This window comes from Falco punctatus (genome assembly GCF_963210335.1).
Source record: "Falco punctatus genome assembly, chromosome: 6".
NCBI classification, from domain to species: Eukaryota; Metazoa; Chordata; class Aves; order Falconiformes; family Falconidae; genus Falco; species Falco punctatus.
In genome coordinates, this window is record NC_137585.1 from 92024243 (window position 1) to 92042032 (window position 17790).

Sequence of the window (17790 nt, forward strand, 5' to 3'; positions counted from 1 at the left end):
TTGTAAAGAGAAGAAGTCACAGTTAGGCTCAAATACAATAATCTGCCAGGAACACTTACTTGTATCGACAATAATTCTAAAAACTCTTTGTTGGAGTATACACGATTACTCTTTAGTTCAGCAGAAAAGACTGTTCTCTCTCTCTCTCTCTCTCTTTTTGTTTAAATATATAATTCTGTCCTTTTGGCGAAGTTACTTTTTTATGTCTCTTTGGCAGTTGTTAAAAACCTGGCAGAACTGCTGTATTTTCTAACCATACACTTAACAGCTTTTCAAAAATCAACCAAGGAAAGCTTGTGCCACAGATCCTTAACAATCACCTCTCACTACACCACTACATGGAAAAGGCTGTGGATTATGTTTCAAATACCCATGGGATTCTGGTGCTATCCAGCTCCTTGGCTTCAGTCACTAGAACATGCTTCTTCCTCACAGACCTGCATTACTGATTTCTAAACCACTCTGTACCGTGCATTGTCACCCTTTGGATAACCTTGAGGTTGTGTCAGCTCCCAGGAAAATGATGAAAAACTCCCCTTTTAAGGGCCACTACACCTACAGGACTGGAGTGTGCCGCTGCTCTTCAAATTACTTTATTACTTTCACTGGCAGAAAAGATGTAAGGATAAAAGAGTATGATTACTTAAAAACATAGATTTGTAATAGTGGTACATGTATAAAAAAAAAGGTAAGACATCAAATGATGTAAGGCGAGACTTAACACTCATCCAAGTGTTACATCCTTCAAAATCCTTCAGTGGATATCCTTCAGTGGATAATCCTTCAGTGGAATATCCTTCAGTGTTCCAGCATTTCAGCCAGTTTTTGAGTCCTACCCACCTACCGAATCTGACACGCTCTGCAGACCTCTCAGACGGAAATCCTTCTGGCTTCTGTTGCTCAAGACAGCTCCCATTAAAGATTCTAAGGCAAATCTGCTCCTGGCCACAACAGAATAACCTTTCTTTCTCTGTCTCTTTTTCTACTGAACTGTCCCTTATTTTCTGCCAATGGCCACTAACATCGCATTATGTTATATATAATGCTGCAATTACAGCATTTTCATGTCTTCGTGTCCTCAAGGAGTTCTGGGGAACTTTTTTACTGTACTCTTCAATTAGCTCATTTCTGCCTTCAGGGTACATCTTCTCTCTAACCTTCAACTGGTAAAACTTTAACTATAATATGATTAATATTAAATATACAGCCTTCTAACTAAGCTCAAAAGTATCTTCTGTCTCTTAGCATTATGTAAAGACGGCTTATGAAGTAAGGGGATCATGAAACTGGAAGTGAATTTCTTAGACTAAATAAAACTCCTCCATGTGTATTGCTCATTCTGGGGTCCTTTCCAGGGCTTCCAGAGGTCAGTAAAATTAAGGATGAACCAACGTGCGGCAACAGAAATAATTACCAAAGTTTGTAAAATTGCAGTTCTTCTGGGAGGATTGCAACCATCCCACAGACTTCAGTAGCAAAACAAATACATTCCATGTACGCTTACCTTCTAGGATTTTTTACAAAGGTACATAAATCAATAATGTTCCTCAGAGTGAAAATAGTCCAGTAACATCTGAATTCTGACACAGACACAGTTCCACTGAACGCTGTCAGAACCACATCCACACTTCAGACAGGTGAACAGCTGTCTGCTTTTTAAAGTTTTTTAGCTTTTAGATCTTAGATCTAGACACTAAAAAAAAAATATCAGTGTTACTCCTCATGAGTTAGTCTGTAACAAAGTTGTCCTTTGAAAAGAATGCCGTTATGAATGGTAAATAACTAGAGCCAACATGAAGGCCAAAAGGGGTGACTGTACATCTCTATGTCACAGGAGGAGCTGAACTTGTAAGCAATGCTGACAGAACTGGATTGTGTCTCTTCATGCACTGTTAAATACATTATTTATTAAAATGAAAGACAAATCTAGCGAAGTCCCACTTCTATGAAATTCTCAAAAAAATAACTCACCTGTTTCTGTAATCATAATGTTGTCATTGTGCCTGTCTCCTATTCCAAGTACAAAGGTTGCCACGCAGTATCCAGCACAAGAATAAACAAATCTTTCCACAGCTGCCTGAAACTAAAAACAAATCTTAGAGATGCTTAATACTTCGATGCTAGAAACTAAATTCAGTCATTCTCAAAGTCATGTACCCTTCTGTCAACACGTACCTATCAACAGTTAGACAACCTGTCCTTTAAAATACACTGTTGCACAGCTGGGATTACCGTGTGAGAATGCTCCTATCCCTTAGCACAAATAAAATAAGCATATAGTTGTTTACACTTTATGAGAAAAAAAGCTGTCAGAAAGCTCTAGTAGGTCAGTGGACCTACATAAGCAAAGGAACTGTGAGCACCCAAACCTGTATTTAAGTCTTCTAAAACCACACTGCCTTTCAGTGTTCTTAGCTATTCTTTCAATTTGCCCCTCATGTATCAATTCTAAATACTATGGACAAAGGAGTCACTTCTAAAGCATCTTGCTTCTCAGCAGCTCTCCTGCCAGCTGGATGCTAAAGGCTCTTTCACAGACACCTGTGGCTGAGTACAGGGAAAATGAAGGGATTTTTCAAACTCATGTAACACAAAGAAAACCATGTGAGCTCCATGCTCCTAAATTAGTAGGGTGCATTTGAAAATCCTACTTAAAAATTCAAAGAACTCACCTTCTCTTCAATCATGCATCTTTCCTTGAGCCACTGGTTTAGTATTTCATCCTTAAATGCACCAGTGTTGCCAACTGTACTCTGTTGAATTTTGGCAATTGTTGTCGCATCTTTCACAATTTCAATCATTCCTAGAGAAAATAAGAAGGAAGTTATAAGTTATTACATTTATATCAAACATATTATAAATATGCAAAATTAAATTTTAAACTCTGGTTTTAAAATCAACTGCAGAAATTCATAGGTTATGAGCAGAAATTTATTTTACAATCAACAGTGGTTCTTGCTCATTCCCAGCTGAAACCAGCCAGAGCTCGTAACTAGCCTGGCATCCTAAACTCTTCCAGGACACTTTAAAATCTTTTAAAATGGAAAGAGTCAGATGATGAGTGGGGACCCTCTGCATAAGATTTTTCTCAAGGAGAGGAACTATCTCTTGTTTTGATCCCCTGCAGAAGCCCGTGTACCATTCACATTCTCACCAGCTTCTCTCCAACTTCACAGATTTGAGCAGCTGAAGAGACACTGCAGCACTGCAGCAGCATAGGGATGCAAGTGTGGCTAGAGCTGTGGCAGAGGAACAGAGCTGGGCCTCCTGCGATAAATCCAATTTAAGCTTATGTGTGCATATGCACAGAAAGTTCAGAAACTCTATGACACAGTGAGGTACAGCAGCGGGATTGCTCATGGAAAGCTCTGGCTGTTGGGGCCCAGAGGTCAGTCCCTAAACTGAACAGATCCTTGCAAAAGCAAATCAGCAGATCACAGGAACATGATGCAGAAACAAGTACTGTTCATACTAACATGGCATGCAATGAAGGCTACAGAGAAAAGCAGAAAGAGAGGCTGCAACACAACTCTGCCCTGCAACGCAACTGTGCACTATAGCCAAGACCAGCAAACGCAGTCTGCCCTCATACTGGGCATACCTGTATGGCAGAAGGTCAGATTTTAGTTGAACTTATTTGGTAACTGGAAATACTTTATTTTCTTCCTCTGGTTCAAGTTCAGTAGTGTCTTCTAGGTAAAAGTCTGGCTTCAGCTCCAGCTCAAAGATAAGCAAGCAAACATTTCTTCCCAAAGTGTTTCAAAGCAGTTTCTCATTTGGTTTCAGTTTGACTCTCTCTGAAATGGATGAATTTCTATCTATTCACAGTCCTACTCTTTTGAAATTACTGAATTATGTGCAAATTTTTCAGTAACAGAGTAATGACACAGTAACCTCTTCCTGCCCCTGTCTTCCACACATGGCTGAATTCATAGCTGAATACCCCTGGAGGTATTTCTTCTGCCTTGACAGTGGCCTGGATTTGTTTGTAATAAAATACTGTGGAAACACGACCTCCAAAACCCATCACCAACACCAACAAATTAAAAAGCTCTGCATTTTGGTCTGTGCTTGTCAAGCTCTTGTTTTCCTCCTGGGAGTGAGCTCCAGATCACATTCCAGCTGTGGAAAAGGCTTCCCCGCTTGTGCTCACAAATCTCCCTCTACCGGCCAACAGCTCCTGGATTTCAGGGGAGCAGAGCTGCGGCAAGAGGCATCTTGTGCTTCCCCTTGCATTTAAAACTTCTCCCAGGATAACTATGCAGATTAGCAGTGTGAAAAGTCCCCAGCTTTTAAAGCAGCTGTTAAAGAAAACCCTTTACTGATCATTCTCCACTGCACTGCCAAGAGTGGTGTAAAACCTACAGAGAATGTTGTGCAGCTTATTCTGCCCAAGTAAACACTTCAAAGGTATCATGGTAAAAAAAATTATCCGCTGGAATAGTACAGCTCCACTGGCAAATCCTTCTAACTACAGACATGCCTCTCAGTAGGTCTGGTTAGCCCTAGAGGAGGCTTCAGTAACTGGAGAGAGGATCTCAGCTGGGCTGTATTTAACTGGGAGGAAGTAGAGCAGTAAACACACCATGCTACGTGTTTCTGAGGATCTGTGGTACTAAAGCAGGTGACTCTTAAACTAAGTGCCAGATTGAACTTCTCAAAATTTGGCAGTGACGCAGCATAATAAGTAGTGATAATTGCCTTGCAGAGCCACGAACAACACATGGCCATGTCAAACGGAGAGAGAATAGGGCACGATCTTTTACCAGTCATACACAGAAGCGCAAGTTGCTCCTACAGAGGTCAATTTGGTGGCGCGGTACAGAGGACGGATGGTTTCTAAAACTGCAAACTACACTGAATGCAGATGTCTTCAGCAGACTAAGCTCTACACAGGAAGGGATGCCAGCCCCAGGTGTAAAACACCAGGCTATTTCCCTGGGCTCAGCGTAGAATGGGGTACCGTCCTTGTGTCAACCCACAGAAACTACCCCAGATTCCATGGAAATGTTAAGAGGGAGGGAAGAAACAGCTTGGGAGAAAACCACATATGAATACTGTGAAAGAACATTTGCATGCCACTACTCTTTGGTTTTGTTCCAAACAAGCATAAGCTCTACATCAAAGTGTCCCACATTGGGTATTACTAATTTAGGCTGCAGGTATTCTCAGCAAACTGGAGTCTTTATGTAATTAACCATGCTCCTACTGTGGTGCTGAAGAGATGCCCAATTCTTACATCTCCCCCATGTGTATAGGAAAATAAACAATTAATTCCTTGACATAAAAGAATGGGGAGTCAATTAAAAATTCATGAAAGAATAATGCAGTCTGTAACTTCAACATATGAATGCTAGGACTGCAGAATTGCTCCACCTTCCTCCACTGTTTTGATACATTATATTGTCTTAAGATGATTTTAAACAAAATCAAGTCCTAAAAATCTCTCTAAAAATCAGGTTACCTAAAGGAGAGGGGGAAAACCAACCCTCCTTATATCTAGTTAGTATTTTTATATATAATTTTCCATTTCCTTTACTATTAGAATTCTATCAATACAATTTATATAATTTTAAAACACTTACATTAGGAGAAAGGAAATTCTTTTGTGTCACACTACCAAGTATTATATCAACGAGTTTGGGTTTTCTACATTGCTGAGATATCTTGAAGTCAAAAAAAGGATGATAAAAATTCTATGTGGGCAATGGATTTCAGAGAGGAATTACATTACAGATGTGTATTACAAAGAGTTCTTAATTTTACTGGGACTCAGTTCATTATTGTTCAATCCATAAAACAAAATATATTGCTGAAAAAGAAAAGAACTAAAAAGCTGGGCATCATGGGAGACACACAGCATATCATTATTTTACTAATCCATGCAATTACTCTCACACTGCCAGCTACACAGATGACAGGAATTAACAAACTTGCTAATTTTTACACATGTTCAAGCTGTAAGTAAATGGCAGAGCTGTATTTGCTAATCCGTCTCACTGACATGCTGCTTATACCAGCCAAAGCATTTTTTTTCGGCACAATAGCTGCGTTTGCGCATGGCCAATTTTTCTATACTGAGGAGGCTTTTCTCGAGCCCATCGCTCCAGAACTGCTCAGCAGAATTGACTCTATGGCCAGTTTTGTATTATCTGGATACCAGGAAACTCTGCAACGTGGACGTGCTGGGGTACATAATACATAAAAATCCAACCACCAAGAGTCAGTTTGGAGCCATCAGGACGGATAAATTATGCAACAGTTTGGCATTTTTGGATGTCATTGGAGTCTTGCAGAGCCGATCAGATTGCTCTGCTGTGGTGGGTCGGCCCTGGCTGGCTGCCAGGTGCCCACCAGGCTGCTCTGACACTGCCCCATGGCACAGGGGCCAGTGGGTCGGGATAGGAACGGGGAGAGATCGCTCACCGGTGGGCAGAACAGGTTCTGCTCGGGGAAATTAATTTATACCCCCAAATCGGAGGAGGATAATGAGAGGTAAAAGCAAATCTTAAAAGTACGTCCTCCTCACCCCTCCCTTCTTCCCGGGCTTAACTTTACTCCCGAGTTCTCCACCTCCTTCCCCCGAGGGGCCGGGGCTGCGGCCGGTCCGTCCGCCGCCGCCTCTGCCGCCGCGGCCCCCTCCGGGGGAGGCTCCTCACACGGCGCCCGGCTCCAGCCCGGGCCCTCCGGCGGGAGCCGCTCCTGCAGGCCCTTCTCCAGCGGGAGCCCTTCCCGCGGGGGGCTGCGGCTCTGCCCGGGCCGCTCCTGCGCGGGGCCCTCCCGCGGGGCGCAGCCCCTCCGGCACAGGCTGCTCCAGCCCGGGCCCCCCGCCCCCGGGGGCACCGGCCCTGCCCGCAGCCCGGCCCCGGCCGGGGCTCCCCGCTGCCGGGAGCCGCTCCGGCGCGTTGCGGCCCCCTCCGGGCACCCCCTGCCCCGGCCCGGGGTTCCCCCCCGCCGCCATCTGTCCCCCCGCGGGCGCCGCCGCCGCGGCTGAGGGCTCGGCCCGGCCCAGCGGCGGGGCCGCCTCGGAGCCGGCGGGCGCGGGCTGGCGGGCAGCGGCTGCGGGCACCTGCGCACGGCGGCCGCCCCGGCCCGCCGCACACGCCTGACGCCCCAGCACGGTACATCTACACAGCATCACACAGCTCTCCAGAAGCTTTGTAAGCAACTACTCGATTTCTCCCACCACAAATTCCGGAAAATTTCACCTGCACTGCAGGAGCTAATGCCCACTAAGAAATACTGCCTGCGCATCCTCTTGAGTAATGCTTCTGTGTAGTATAGGATATGAAGGTCAGGAAAAAAAAAAATGTTTTGGTATTTTAACTCTTTTCTCTGTTTTATTCTTATCAATACATTAAAACACATCTTGAGCAGGTCACCTTCAGCGCTTTTTCATAACAAAAGAGCAACTTGGAGCAGGACCCGAACAGTTGGACTTGCACAGGAATCGCATTGAGCTAACCTAGCGCAGCAGTTAAGGATCATCGGAAGGGCAGAAACCATCGCTAAGAGACAACTGAAGGCTGCTCACAGAAAGTATACTGAACTGCTACTTATCACAGGACTGCAGTGCAGACCAGAAAAGTTTTCCTATATGCAACTTCTAGAAATTCAAAATACTGTAGTTATAATCGCAGTGTGATCACGTACCTATTTTGTTCCCTGTAGAAATACAACCATACGGTAACAAACAGAGGTCCAAGGATTCTGCTTCCCAAATGGATTCCATAATTCGAAGAATCTAGTAAAAACAAACATAGAAGCTAAGATATTTCAAATTATTCAGACATTACTTACTTGTCTGTCTTGCAGATTAAGAAATAAATACAGAAAGTATGCAGCTGTTCAAGATTATCAGTTACAGAACAAGGGTTTGTATTTTCTCATCTGTCCTGTGCCCAGGCAATCTATACTTTTAATAAAGTATTAATAAATATATTGTATGGTTTCTACATGGGCTGAGATTGAGTACATTAACAGGTATGTCCAGCTTTTTCCCCTAAGTATCCCCCAAAGTTCTAACAAACTTTGTCAAAGTTTGTCAGACTAACCACTGATACCTGCTGATTTCTTTTTCACTTGTTAACTTCATTCATTGTATAAATAAATGATAAAAATGCTTCATCAGAAAAACAGGCCATATTGCACTAAGGAAGATTCTTTAGAACACCAAATTGTGAAGTATGCATGGCACATGGCAGGGGAAAACAGGGTAACAGTATGTACTGGGTCTGGCTGGGTTGACGTTCAAATATTGTTCAGAGCAGCTCGCACGGTGCTGTGGTTTAGGCTGTTGACCAAAGCAACGCTGGTAATGTGCTGATGTTCCAGCTATTGCTGAACAGTGTTTGCAGAGCATCTAGGCTGCCTCTCTTTCTCACTGCTCCACTGTGAATAGACCAGGGGTGCACAAGAGGTTGGTTGAAGACACAACCCGGTAGGTGACCCAAACCAACCAAAGAAATATTCCATGTTGAAAAATGTCATACTCAACAATAAACCAGAGAGGAAGGGGGTTAGGTAGGTTAACCATCTTTTGCGCAAGAACTGGCTGGGCATTGGTCTACCCATGGGATGTGGTGAGTGACCACCTTTGCATCACTTGTTTTGCTTGCTTTCTCTCTTCTTCCACTTCTCCTTTTCTTACAAAATTTTTACCTCAACTCACAAGTTTTCTTGCTTTTACTCTTCCTTTCCTCTTTCCCCATCCCAGCAGGGTTAACCCAAAGCACAACAACATAAAAACTGTAGTACAAGAAAGAAGATCCAGTTTTGATGTTAGCCTTGCTATACACAGTTTAAAAAACAAAAGACATCCTCATATTTCATATGGACAGTAAAGACAACATATACACACTTCTGAAAAGTAAAAGGATTTTAAAATATTCATGTTACTTATTTTATACATTTTAGCTACCATACCTGTAAAATAAGCATGTCCTGACGTAGGTCGTCTCCGTGTTTGAAGATTATGCCTATGGTTTCATTTGATAGAGCCGTTGGATCTGCACATTTAAACTCAAGCCAGAGGGGCTTCTTCTTAGATGCCATTACCTTACATTTCTCTATCTGTGAAAGACACATTTATTGCTTGCTAGCCATTGTACTCCAACATCAACACAACTGAGCTTTTCACACACCAGCTACAGAGTAGTTTACTGACTTCCAATCAGTTATACCACAAAAAACACACTGAAAGCACATGCAAGCAACGGTATTCAATTGCCACATGAAGCCACACTAAACCTGCACAACTTTTAACATTGCTCATGATAAAGGAAACACCTTGACTCTCTGAAACTGGATTTAACTTGGAAATCTGCTTCAGACAGAATAAAAAAAACCCCACACTTTTAAACCAGGAATAAGAGATTCTGAAAAAAAATGGTAAATATGTACCCTCACAACAGCACTCTGGCAGGTGCTTTGCAAAACTGAAACATTGTTCAATGCTATTTACCACATCATCCACCCTTGTGACTTCCAGCAATTTCAGTTATTCCAGACTGCTTGATTCAACTCCCTTAGGAAATCGTTCAAATTCATGGGGAAAATGGCATTTGTGAAACTAATTTAACATACTCATTCATAAAATAAGAAAAGTAATTCCCTGTTTAGTTTTATTACATTTCTCATCTTGAGAAATTCAGCATTAAAACTACTGAAATTGCATTATTTCAAATGTTTTCTCAACTTATTATGTCTAATACAACTGCAGTATGTAATACTTTCTATTCTGGAATTCATGGCCCATTGTTGAACATTACTGTGTACAACAAAGCCATCTAAAATAATAAAAGCAATTGCACATTAGTGTTTGAGAGCCAACAGAATCAATGAAATCAAAGAAAAGTATTTTGCAATATTCATGTTTCATAGATTGGAGTTCTGAGCTTGAAGTTTAAAACAAAAGAGTTTTTACTATCCTTATTTTTAAAAAGGAAAGAAGTTGTTAAATCTTTGAACTTAATAGAAACACTGATTTTGCTTCTAATATTTGGTTTAGACTAGTCAAATTTCAGGGTTTGAAGATTATGGACAAGTAGCACTTGCTAGAATAAAGATGAAACAAAAGCTTAACGATGCAGTTTGTTATATCAAATGTTTTTGTCTATATAGTTTGGAAAAAAAAGAAAAAGGCTCTAACCCATCTGTTTTTGGACATAACTACTTTCCATAGCAAATCTACTGCTTCCTTCATCTAGGAAGGTGTTGGTAGGGCTGAATACTTCCTAAGTGAAGGAAAACTAGAAAATCCTGCAAGATCTTTTATTTTGTTTTGAAATCTACTTCCTATCAAGCAGTTGATGATTTTTGTACACAATAAAGAGAGAGAAACACAGTCAAGAAAATGGTATTTAAGAAGCCGCAAATTCTATATTTCTGAGTAAACAATGTTTGAATTGACTTCTGTACTGACATCACCTCTGTCATGAGTAGCTGGGAGGGGTTTAACTCTCTCAGCTTGAAGATAGACTAGCTTATAGCCTGTCAAGGCACAGGTTTAAGTAACAGAAAAATGGCCAGATCTAGACAACTAATACCCAACTGACTACCCTACTATTCAGCAACCTGTTCCTTAGGTGAGATGGTTTGTCGTCCTTTGCTAAGGTAAAAAATCAAGGGATTCTTTTCTTTTAGGCTCCTTGCTGCACATCAAGTGAACCCAAGGTGTGCTTCTTTACCCAAACATCACATTGCATAGCAGATGCATGAGCCAATTCCTTTCACAACACATCTGCTGATTTATTAATCTTATTTTTAACTCTGAGTCAAAACTATCCACTGCAATCTCACCACAAAACTTGACGCAGCAACACAGAAAATGCCAAGTGTTTCTTAATGTATTTCTAACAAAATCTTAATGTATTTTCTAATCAAGCAACAAAAGCAACATAAGCAACATAGAGATATTGAAAAATCAGAAACAGATAAGGTAGACGTTTTTGCTACTAAGATGTCTGGACCTAAACATTAATGACAGATATAAATCAGGGCAAGACAAAGAAAGTAACTGGAAGAACAGAAACTGAGTATCCCAAAGCCCCTGAAGTCAGATAAAAGAGTGATACAGGTATTAAATGTAAAAAAAGTGTCAGTTACCTGGTTAAATCCTGGATTAAATGAATGGAAAAATCATAACTGCTGTTTAATGTTTAGGAATTTATGGGTAATTGCATTTTTTTTAGCGCCTGGTGGCATGTCATTACATTCAGAAAAGTACTAATAGCTTTAGGAATAAAAACTTTCTGAGACCATGAAATGTCATTATAGTCTCAGTAAAATAAGACCTTTAGACATATTAGCAAAGGTTTTTTATCCAGTGACACATACTTGCAAGTAGGAGATTTTTTTCCAAAAGGGGTTGTAGAAACGCAGAATATACTTACCACTAGGGCTCCTGCTCTTAAACCAGGATCATATGGAACTCTAAAACTTTCTGGAAGTTTGCTGCTCTGTAGTTTTTCAAGCTTTTGCCTCAGCTGTGCAATAACTGCAATTACAAGTAAGACAACACAATGAAATCAAAAGTTGGAAGGCAAAAAAAGCTCATAGAATCATATAGGTTGGAAAAGACCTTTACGATCACCAAGTCCAACCATTACAGGTAACCAAACTTGTTAACCATGATGATTTGGCTAAAAACCTCCTCTGTTAAGCTACTTTTTAAATTGTTCTCCTCAAGGATCTTCTGATTTGAGGAATGGAGGAAAACTCTTTTAACTTACACTATTAATGGCCAGGGCTGTTTCAGATACCTAAAAGAAAAGTCTTCAAGCACCTCACAAAGTCATGTGCCCTCTACAAAGTGTTGGAAACACTGCACAGCACTTGGTGTTCTTCTGAAGACTCAGGAGATTACATTACAATGTCACCTTTTGTTTAAACAACAAAACGAAACACAGTATAACACACTAAAAAATATTTTGCCCTTTTTCCTTTCCAGCCAAGGAGATGATGATCTATCTATCAAAGGCTCAGAAGGAGGCATTTAAAAGCGCCTTGCATTTTCCAGTATTATTTTGACACATCTTATTGCTCTTGCAGATAGACTCCTGGCTTTTGAATTCTTGGATTCAATTATATTTCATTTATAAGGCCTCCAACTATGGAGATACTGAATTTCCTGTCCTCCTAAAACTAGTTTCACAGTGCAGCCTTGTTAATCTCACATTCCAGTATGAAGAAAAAATGTTGTATGTTTATAAAAACAAGAATTTTAATGTTCATATATGAACTGAATCTTTTCACTCAGAACCTCAAGCTTCTAAATCTTCAGCTTAGAGCAGTATGCATCAAACTACATATGATGAACTTTGTTCATCAACAAAGACTTGCACACTGGTCTAAAAGAAACTGCAGCTACACAGCGTAGGCTGCATATACATGTTCAAGTAATTTTGGAGATAAAAATTAAAGAGCAAAAAATTTGTAATAGGAAATGGACCTAGATATCTTAATATACAAAATTCTAAAATCATACAGTCATAGAATGGTTGGGGTTGGAAGTGACCTTTAAAACTCATCTAGCCCAATCCCCCTGCAATAAGCAGGGACACCTTCAGCTAGGTCAGGTTGCTCAGAGCCCCGTCCAACCTGACCTTGAGTGTTCCCAGGGATGGGGTATCTACCATCCCTCTGGACAACCTGTTCCAGTGTTTTACCACCCTGACTGTAAAAAATTTCTTCCTTGTATTTAGTCTAAATCTACCCTCCTTTAGTTTAGAACCATTACCTATTGTCCTAATACTGCAGGTCCTACTACAAAGTCTGCCCATCTCCCCGGAGCCTTCTCTTCTCCAGGCTGAACAACCCCAACTCTCTCAGCCTTTTCTCGCAGGAGAGATGTTCCATCCCTCTGATCATTTTTGTGGCCTTCTCTGGATTTGCTGCAACAGGTCCATGTCTTTCCTTTGCCCAGGACTCCAGAGCTGGATGCAGCTCTGCAGGGGGGCTCTCACCAGAGTGGAGTAGAGGGGGAGAGTCACCTCCCTCACCCTGCTGGCCACGCTTCTTTTGATGCAGCCCAGGATATGTTTGGCTTTCTGGGCTGTGAGCACATATTGCTGTCTTATGTCCAGAAAATGAAGACATTTCAAAAGCTGCTATCAATTTTAAAAAGTCAAGCCAAAGGGATTACCTGAGAACTCAAACCACAAATGTTACATCTATTCTAAAGGCTTTTAGAAAAGAACTACCCAGCAGTGCCAGGTGACTAATGTGGTATCATTTCTGGCAAAACATAAATAAATCTGACAGCAATATATAGGAGCTAGTGAGTGGACTTTATAATCAGCCATCTTAAAAAACCCCAAAAACTAACCCACCCACCCCCAAACAAACGAAACCCAAAAAAACCCTAGGTTGTAGTAACTTGGGTTACAAAACAGCTTTCTAAAATGTTACTATTGAATTCCTAGACAAATCCAGCTTTATTTCAGTAAGTCTCCTCATTGTAATATAATGTAATTTGAAAATTGTATGCCAACCAATTGAAGCTAGTAAAGATTAGGAATTAGCTGATTTTAAAACACAAGTGAAGGCGCTTGCTAAAACAATTTTCAAGTTGATCTGGCTTAAGAACAAAGTGCTATGCATTTCAAGAGAAGAAACAGTTGCATAGACACATTCTTGGGAGACAAATCATCTAACAGAGTGGTGATGAAAGCAGATAAACCTATGTAACATTAAGATCTTAAGGATTTATTTAATACTACTCTCTGTGTTCAAACATAAGCAAAGAGATTACGTGGAAAGCGAAAGAAAGTTTGACAGCATTATTGCTACTGGACTAGTATGGACCTAACAGGAAAGAATGTATTCTTTTAAAAAATCCACAAATACTGGAGGAAGAGAAATATATACAAGAATTAGATGAGGCTGCATAGCAGAATGAAGTGAAACAGTCCAAAACATTCAGACTGAAAACATAAACAATGACGAACATTAGAAATGATAGGGAGGAAAAAATGTAATAAAGAAGAAATTTTAGGATATACATTTTTAAAAATGTCAGAAGTACAGAGTGCCTGTAGGAAAAATCATATCCTCAATAATCTGAGAATAAATTAAATTAGATATAGCATTAGTAGGACACTCCACAGTTTCAGGAAGCCTTATTCAGTGAAAATGACACAAATATAAGTCATCTTTCAATGTTCTGCTGTACGTTACATGCAAAGATTCTTTAACTTCAAAACCTGGTGGGTGTTAATGTGATTGCTTTTCCTTGAAACTTTTCTTCTTTGCCCACATACCTCTCAAAGATAATGTATTATGGAAACCACTGCTGTTACGGACATGTCCATCTGCAAGGCTGTAAAGTTTCTTTCCAAAATACAGGATTCTGACCAAATACACTTAGATAATATAGCATTTTAAGATAAATTTTAGAAAGTTGTTTAGAAAGAATATTTTATATGGGTGTTCAGTAAGACCCCTAACTCATACTATGTGGTAATGTTAACTGGTATTACATTATATATTGAAGAATAAATGCGTACTTCCTCCAATATTTTTTTAAACACCACCACAGCCACTTCTGCATAACCAGAGTGGAAAGGCTTTCCAAACCAAGGATTTCCTGGGCTGGGACATACCAGGCTGAACATGCAGGAAGAGCTGGTCTCTCTGCAGCTTTTAAAATTTGAATATTGTCATATGTCTTCTCGTATTTACCCCCAACATCAAGCAACTAACAGGAATGATGACAAACAAGCTTTTAAGGAAGTGTGGGGGGAAAAAATAAAGGCAGGCAAAACCCAGAGGTAAACAGACATTGCATAACCTTACTGTGGCTTCCAAAAACTAGAAAAAACAATACCACATCTGTGTCTCGCAGGACTCCTATTCAGCATATCGCAAAGCCCCAACGATATGCTGATCCACCAGCTACTGTTGCGGCATAGCAGAGGCTGTACTGGACTCCTCCCCAGTCCTCTTGCCAAAAGTCTTTTAGTGACTGCTTAGGTAAGGCCGTGTTTCTTGGCAAGTGTCACTTTTCCTCTTTATTTTCCATTAATATTTGTGTCCCGGGTTGTTTCTTTCTTCAGTGCTGGCAGTCAGCTAAGGGTTATGTACAAGAACTTAGCTGTTTCCAGCTTTATGGCGTGAGGTTCAAGAAGATAAGCCAACGCATGGGGAAGTACTGGGTGTCTATAACATTGATATACTTCTCCTTTTGGGGTGGAATGAGCAAACAGTGTATTATTGGTCAATCACTAATAACTTATTACATTGGCATTTTAAAAGAAGTAATAATGATGCCCTTTGACAGTAATTTATCCATTAATTTTCTAAATAAACAGTGCAATTTGCTGCCTAGATTTTTACACCTAAAGAGAAAAAGCAGTATTATTACAAACAAAGAAATGCCTGTTAGCAAATACCTTGAGAAGTGACATCATACTTCTCTGCAGAAACTGATTTTATCTCCATTGTGACTTTATGCAGCAATTCAATTACTTGGACCTGCTTCATGAAATCGTGTAGCATTGCTTTTCCACAGCCCCTAAGATAGGCTTCTAGGATGACTGCAAACCTCTGCTGGTAATGCATGGACTGGGCAATCTCACTTCTTAAGAACCAAAACAAGAAGTGACCAATTCTTTTGTTCTAGAGGTAAAGAAAAATACTACAATCAGCACACATTTCTTGACAAAGGGTTTTAATAATGCCATAACTTCAGCGCAAGTTGGCTGCATTTTGAAGTACTTACTCTCAAACCACGTTTTAGCAGAAATCTGGCTAATGCGCTGTCATGATATGGCTCAAATTTCACAGCCTGAGTAATACAAGCATAGAAGACATGTTACTAACACATTTATGATCCCATTGCACTTACACTTTACCACTGACATCTAGAGAACACTGCAGCAGGAGTAGAAAATGTGTAACAAAGCAGGTCTTTTGAGGAAACAAAGTCGAAAAAAACAAAGCAAAGCTCCTTTGTGTCTGATTCAAGAAGCACTTTTTCTTTGCAACAGGTTATTTTCAGGTATATTATCAATGACAAATAAAGCAGTGCAGAGAGTTGCTAACCAGCGAGACTGATCCGAGCATATGAAGGCATGTGAACAAAGCAGCATCATTCTCAGGGCACAGCAAAAACCAACAAGATCAGAAAACAGTCTGTGGTCTGACTGACACTGTGAAGGCTTAAAAAGACTACTGGCAAATGAAATGATGTATTTGTAATCACTCTTCTAATACAAATTTTCAATAATAAAGCACTGGGTTTATTATTTATCCACCGGGACTGGGGTGCTAGTGTTCACTGCTGGCTTCCCCAGCAAGCGTGGGATACTGGAGCAGTATTTTGGAGCACCTAATCTGGCCTTTAGCCCCTCACTGAACGACAAAACAGAATAAAGGCTCCGATACACATCCTATATTAATGGAGTACAATTAAGAAGAAAACTTCACCGGAGCTTTTTAAATGACTTGTGAGCACAGATATATTTTTTCTCTTCCAACAGCTGCTCCCCTCCACCCAAGCTCACAGATATTTCCAAGCTAGCACCAAAAAAGGGTGGAAACAAAAAGCCAACAACTTTTTTTAAGTGCCAGGATTGGATTTTTTTTGCTGTTATTCTCTCCCCCACCCCAATAACCAAGCGAATTGGTCTGCCAAAGAATTATCATACTTCTAGGTACTGGGCTGTACCAGGGAACTTGTCCACTTCAAGTGTTTTTTCCAGCAGCTTCTTCCCTGTTGCTTGAGGAACTTAAATTTATAAAATATTTCTATTAAGATTAATGGCAGGAAAAAAGTATGCATGTATATCTCATGGCAAGAAAAGAGAAATAAGCATACAGTCTCTGGAACAGTCACAAAATCCCTGTTGTGGACTGAGGGGGCTGGTGAATGGCTTCAGGTTCTGGAAACAGAGCACCAGGAAGAGGCACTAGAAAGATCAAGGGAAAACAAAGGGATGTGCAGAGAGCTGGGTGCATGTGGTATGCTCAGCTTTCAGAAGCAACAAAGTATGCAAACTTCTAGCGATAGTTCTTCAACAGAATATAATGGCTCTTTCAAGATCACTTTGGTCTGCGGCTTGCAAAGAAGCAACCGAGCCATCAGCAGAGGTCTACTAAATCCATCAAACGAATGATAGGGTTTTATAAACTCTTACAAGTACTGCAGCACACAGTTGTAGTTTTTATTATTAAAATATCAACACTATTTCTGAAATAGTAAATTGTCCTATGGGTTTATTCAACAGAAAAAAAAAAAAAAGAAAAAAAAAAAAGGAAAAAAAACCCACAACCCAAGCTTTTACAGCCAAATTTCTAGAATGAACCAACTTACAAAAATGTTACAAAGACTTGTTCTTTCCAGCTGCTGGCGAACGGACAGACAAGAAAGCCAAGCACCAAACTTGCCCTTCTACAGTTCCTTAATTCTGCAAGAACTGTCTTGACCATCTCTGCAATACTGCTTTATCTCCCCAAGCAACACCATCTTATTTAGGAAAGATAATGAGAACTCATAAACGTAAACTGATTTTAAAATATATAGACCCTTTTACTTTGTGTATGGCATTATGAGATACAAGGCGTTTTTAATAAAAGTTATTTTTCACTGCAATAAGGCACTCAAAAGCAATAATTATTACATAAATTCAAACAGATCTGCTTACAGTTCCAAGAAAGCCTAGTAAAAAACTAATTCTGGTATATACTTTGCTGAATGTTCTTGGTGTATATCCCTGAAAAACAATTTAAGAATGAAATACAGCCAAGCAACCGGCCATTGCTTCAGAACAAAACCTCATTAGATTAAGG

At 40.3% G+C, this 17790-nt stretch overlaps 1 protein-coding gene across 5 annotated transcripts in view; it reads right to left on the bottom strand.

The window, feature by feature from the left end:
* The window catches only part of PIK3CG (phosphatidylinositol-4,5-bisphosphate 3-kinase catalytic subunit gamma), a 36363-nt gene that overhangs the window by 7320 nt on the left and 11253 nt on the right, over positions 1-17790 (bottom strand). For 4 of the 5 annotated variants that reach the window (XM_080392774.1, XM_080392773.1, XM_080392772.1 and 1 more), the window contains exons 3-9: positions 15722-15787; positions 15393-15618; positions 11394-11497; positions 8926-9072; positions 7654-7744; positions 2673-2803; positions 1972-2083 (exon numbers count right to left, since the gene is read on the bottom strand). In XM_080392774.1, the coding sequence (XP_080248900.1) occupies positions 1972-2083; positions 2673-2803; positions 7654-7744; positions 8926-9072; positions 11394-11497; positions 15393-15618; positions 15722-15787 (877 nt within the window). Of the gene's footprint in view, positions 1-4; positions 1694-1971; positions 2084-2672; positions 2804-7653; positions 7745-8925; positions 9073-11393; positions 11498-15392; positions 15619-15721; positions 15788-17790 lie in introns of those variants that run through there. The other variant, XM_080392776.1, reaches the window with a different exon arrangement.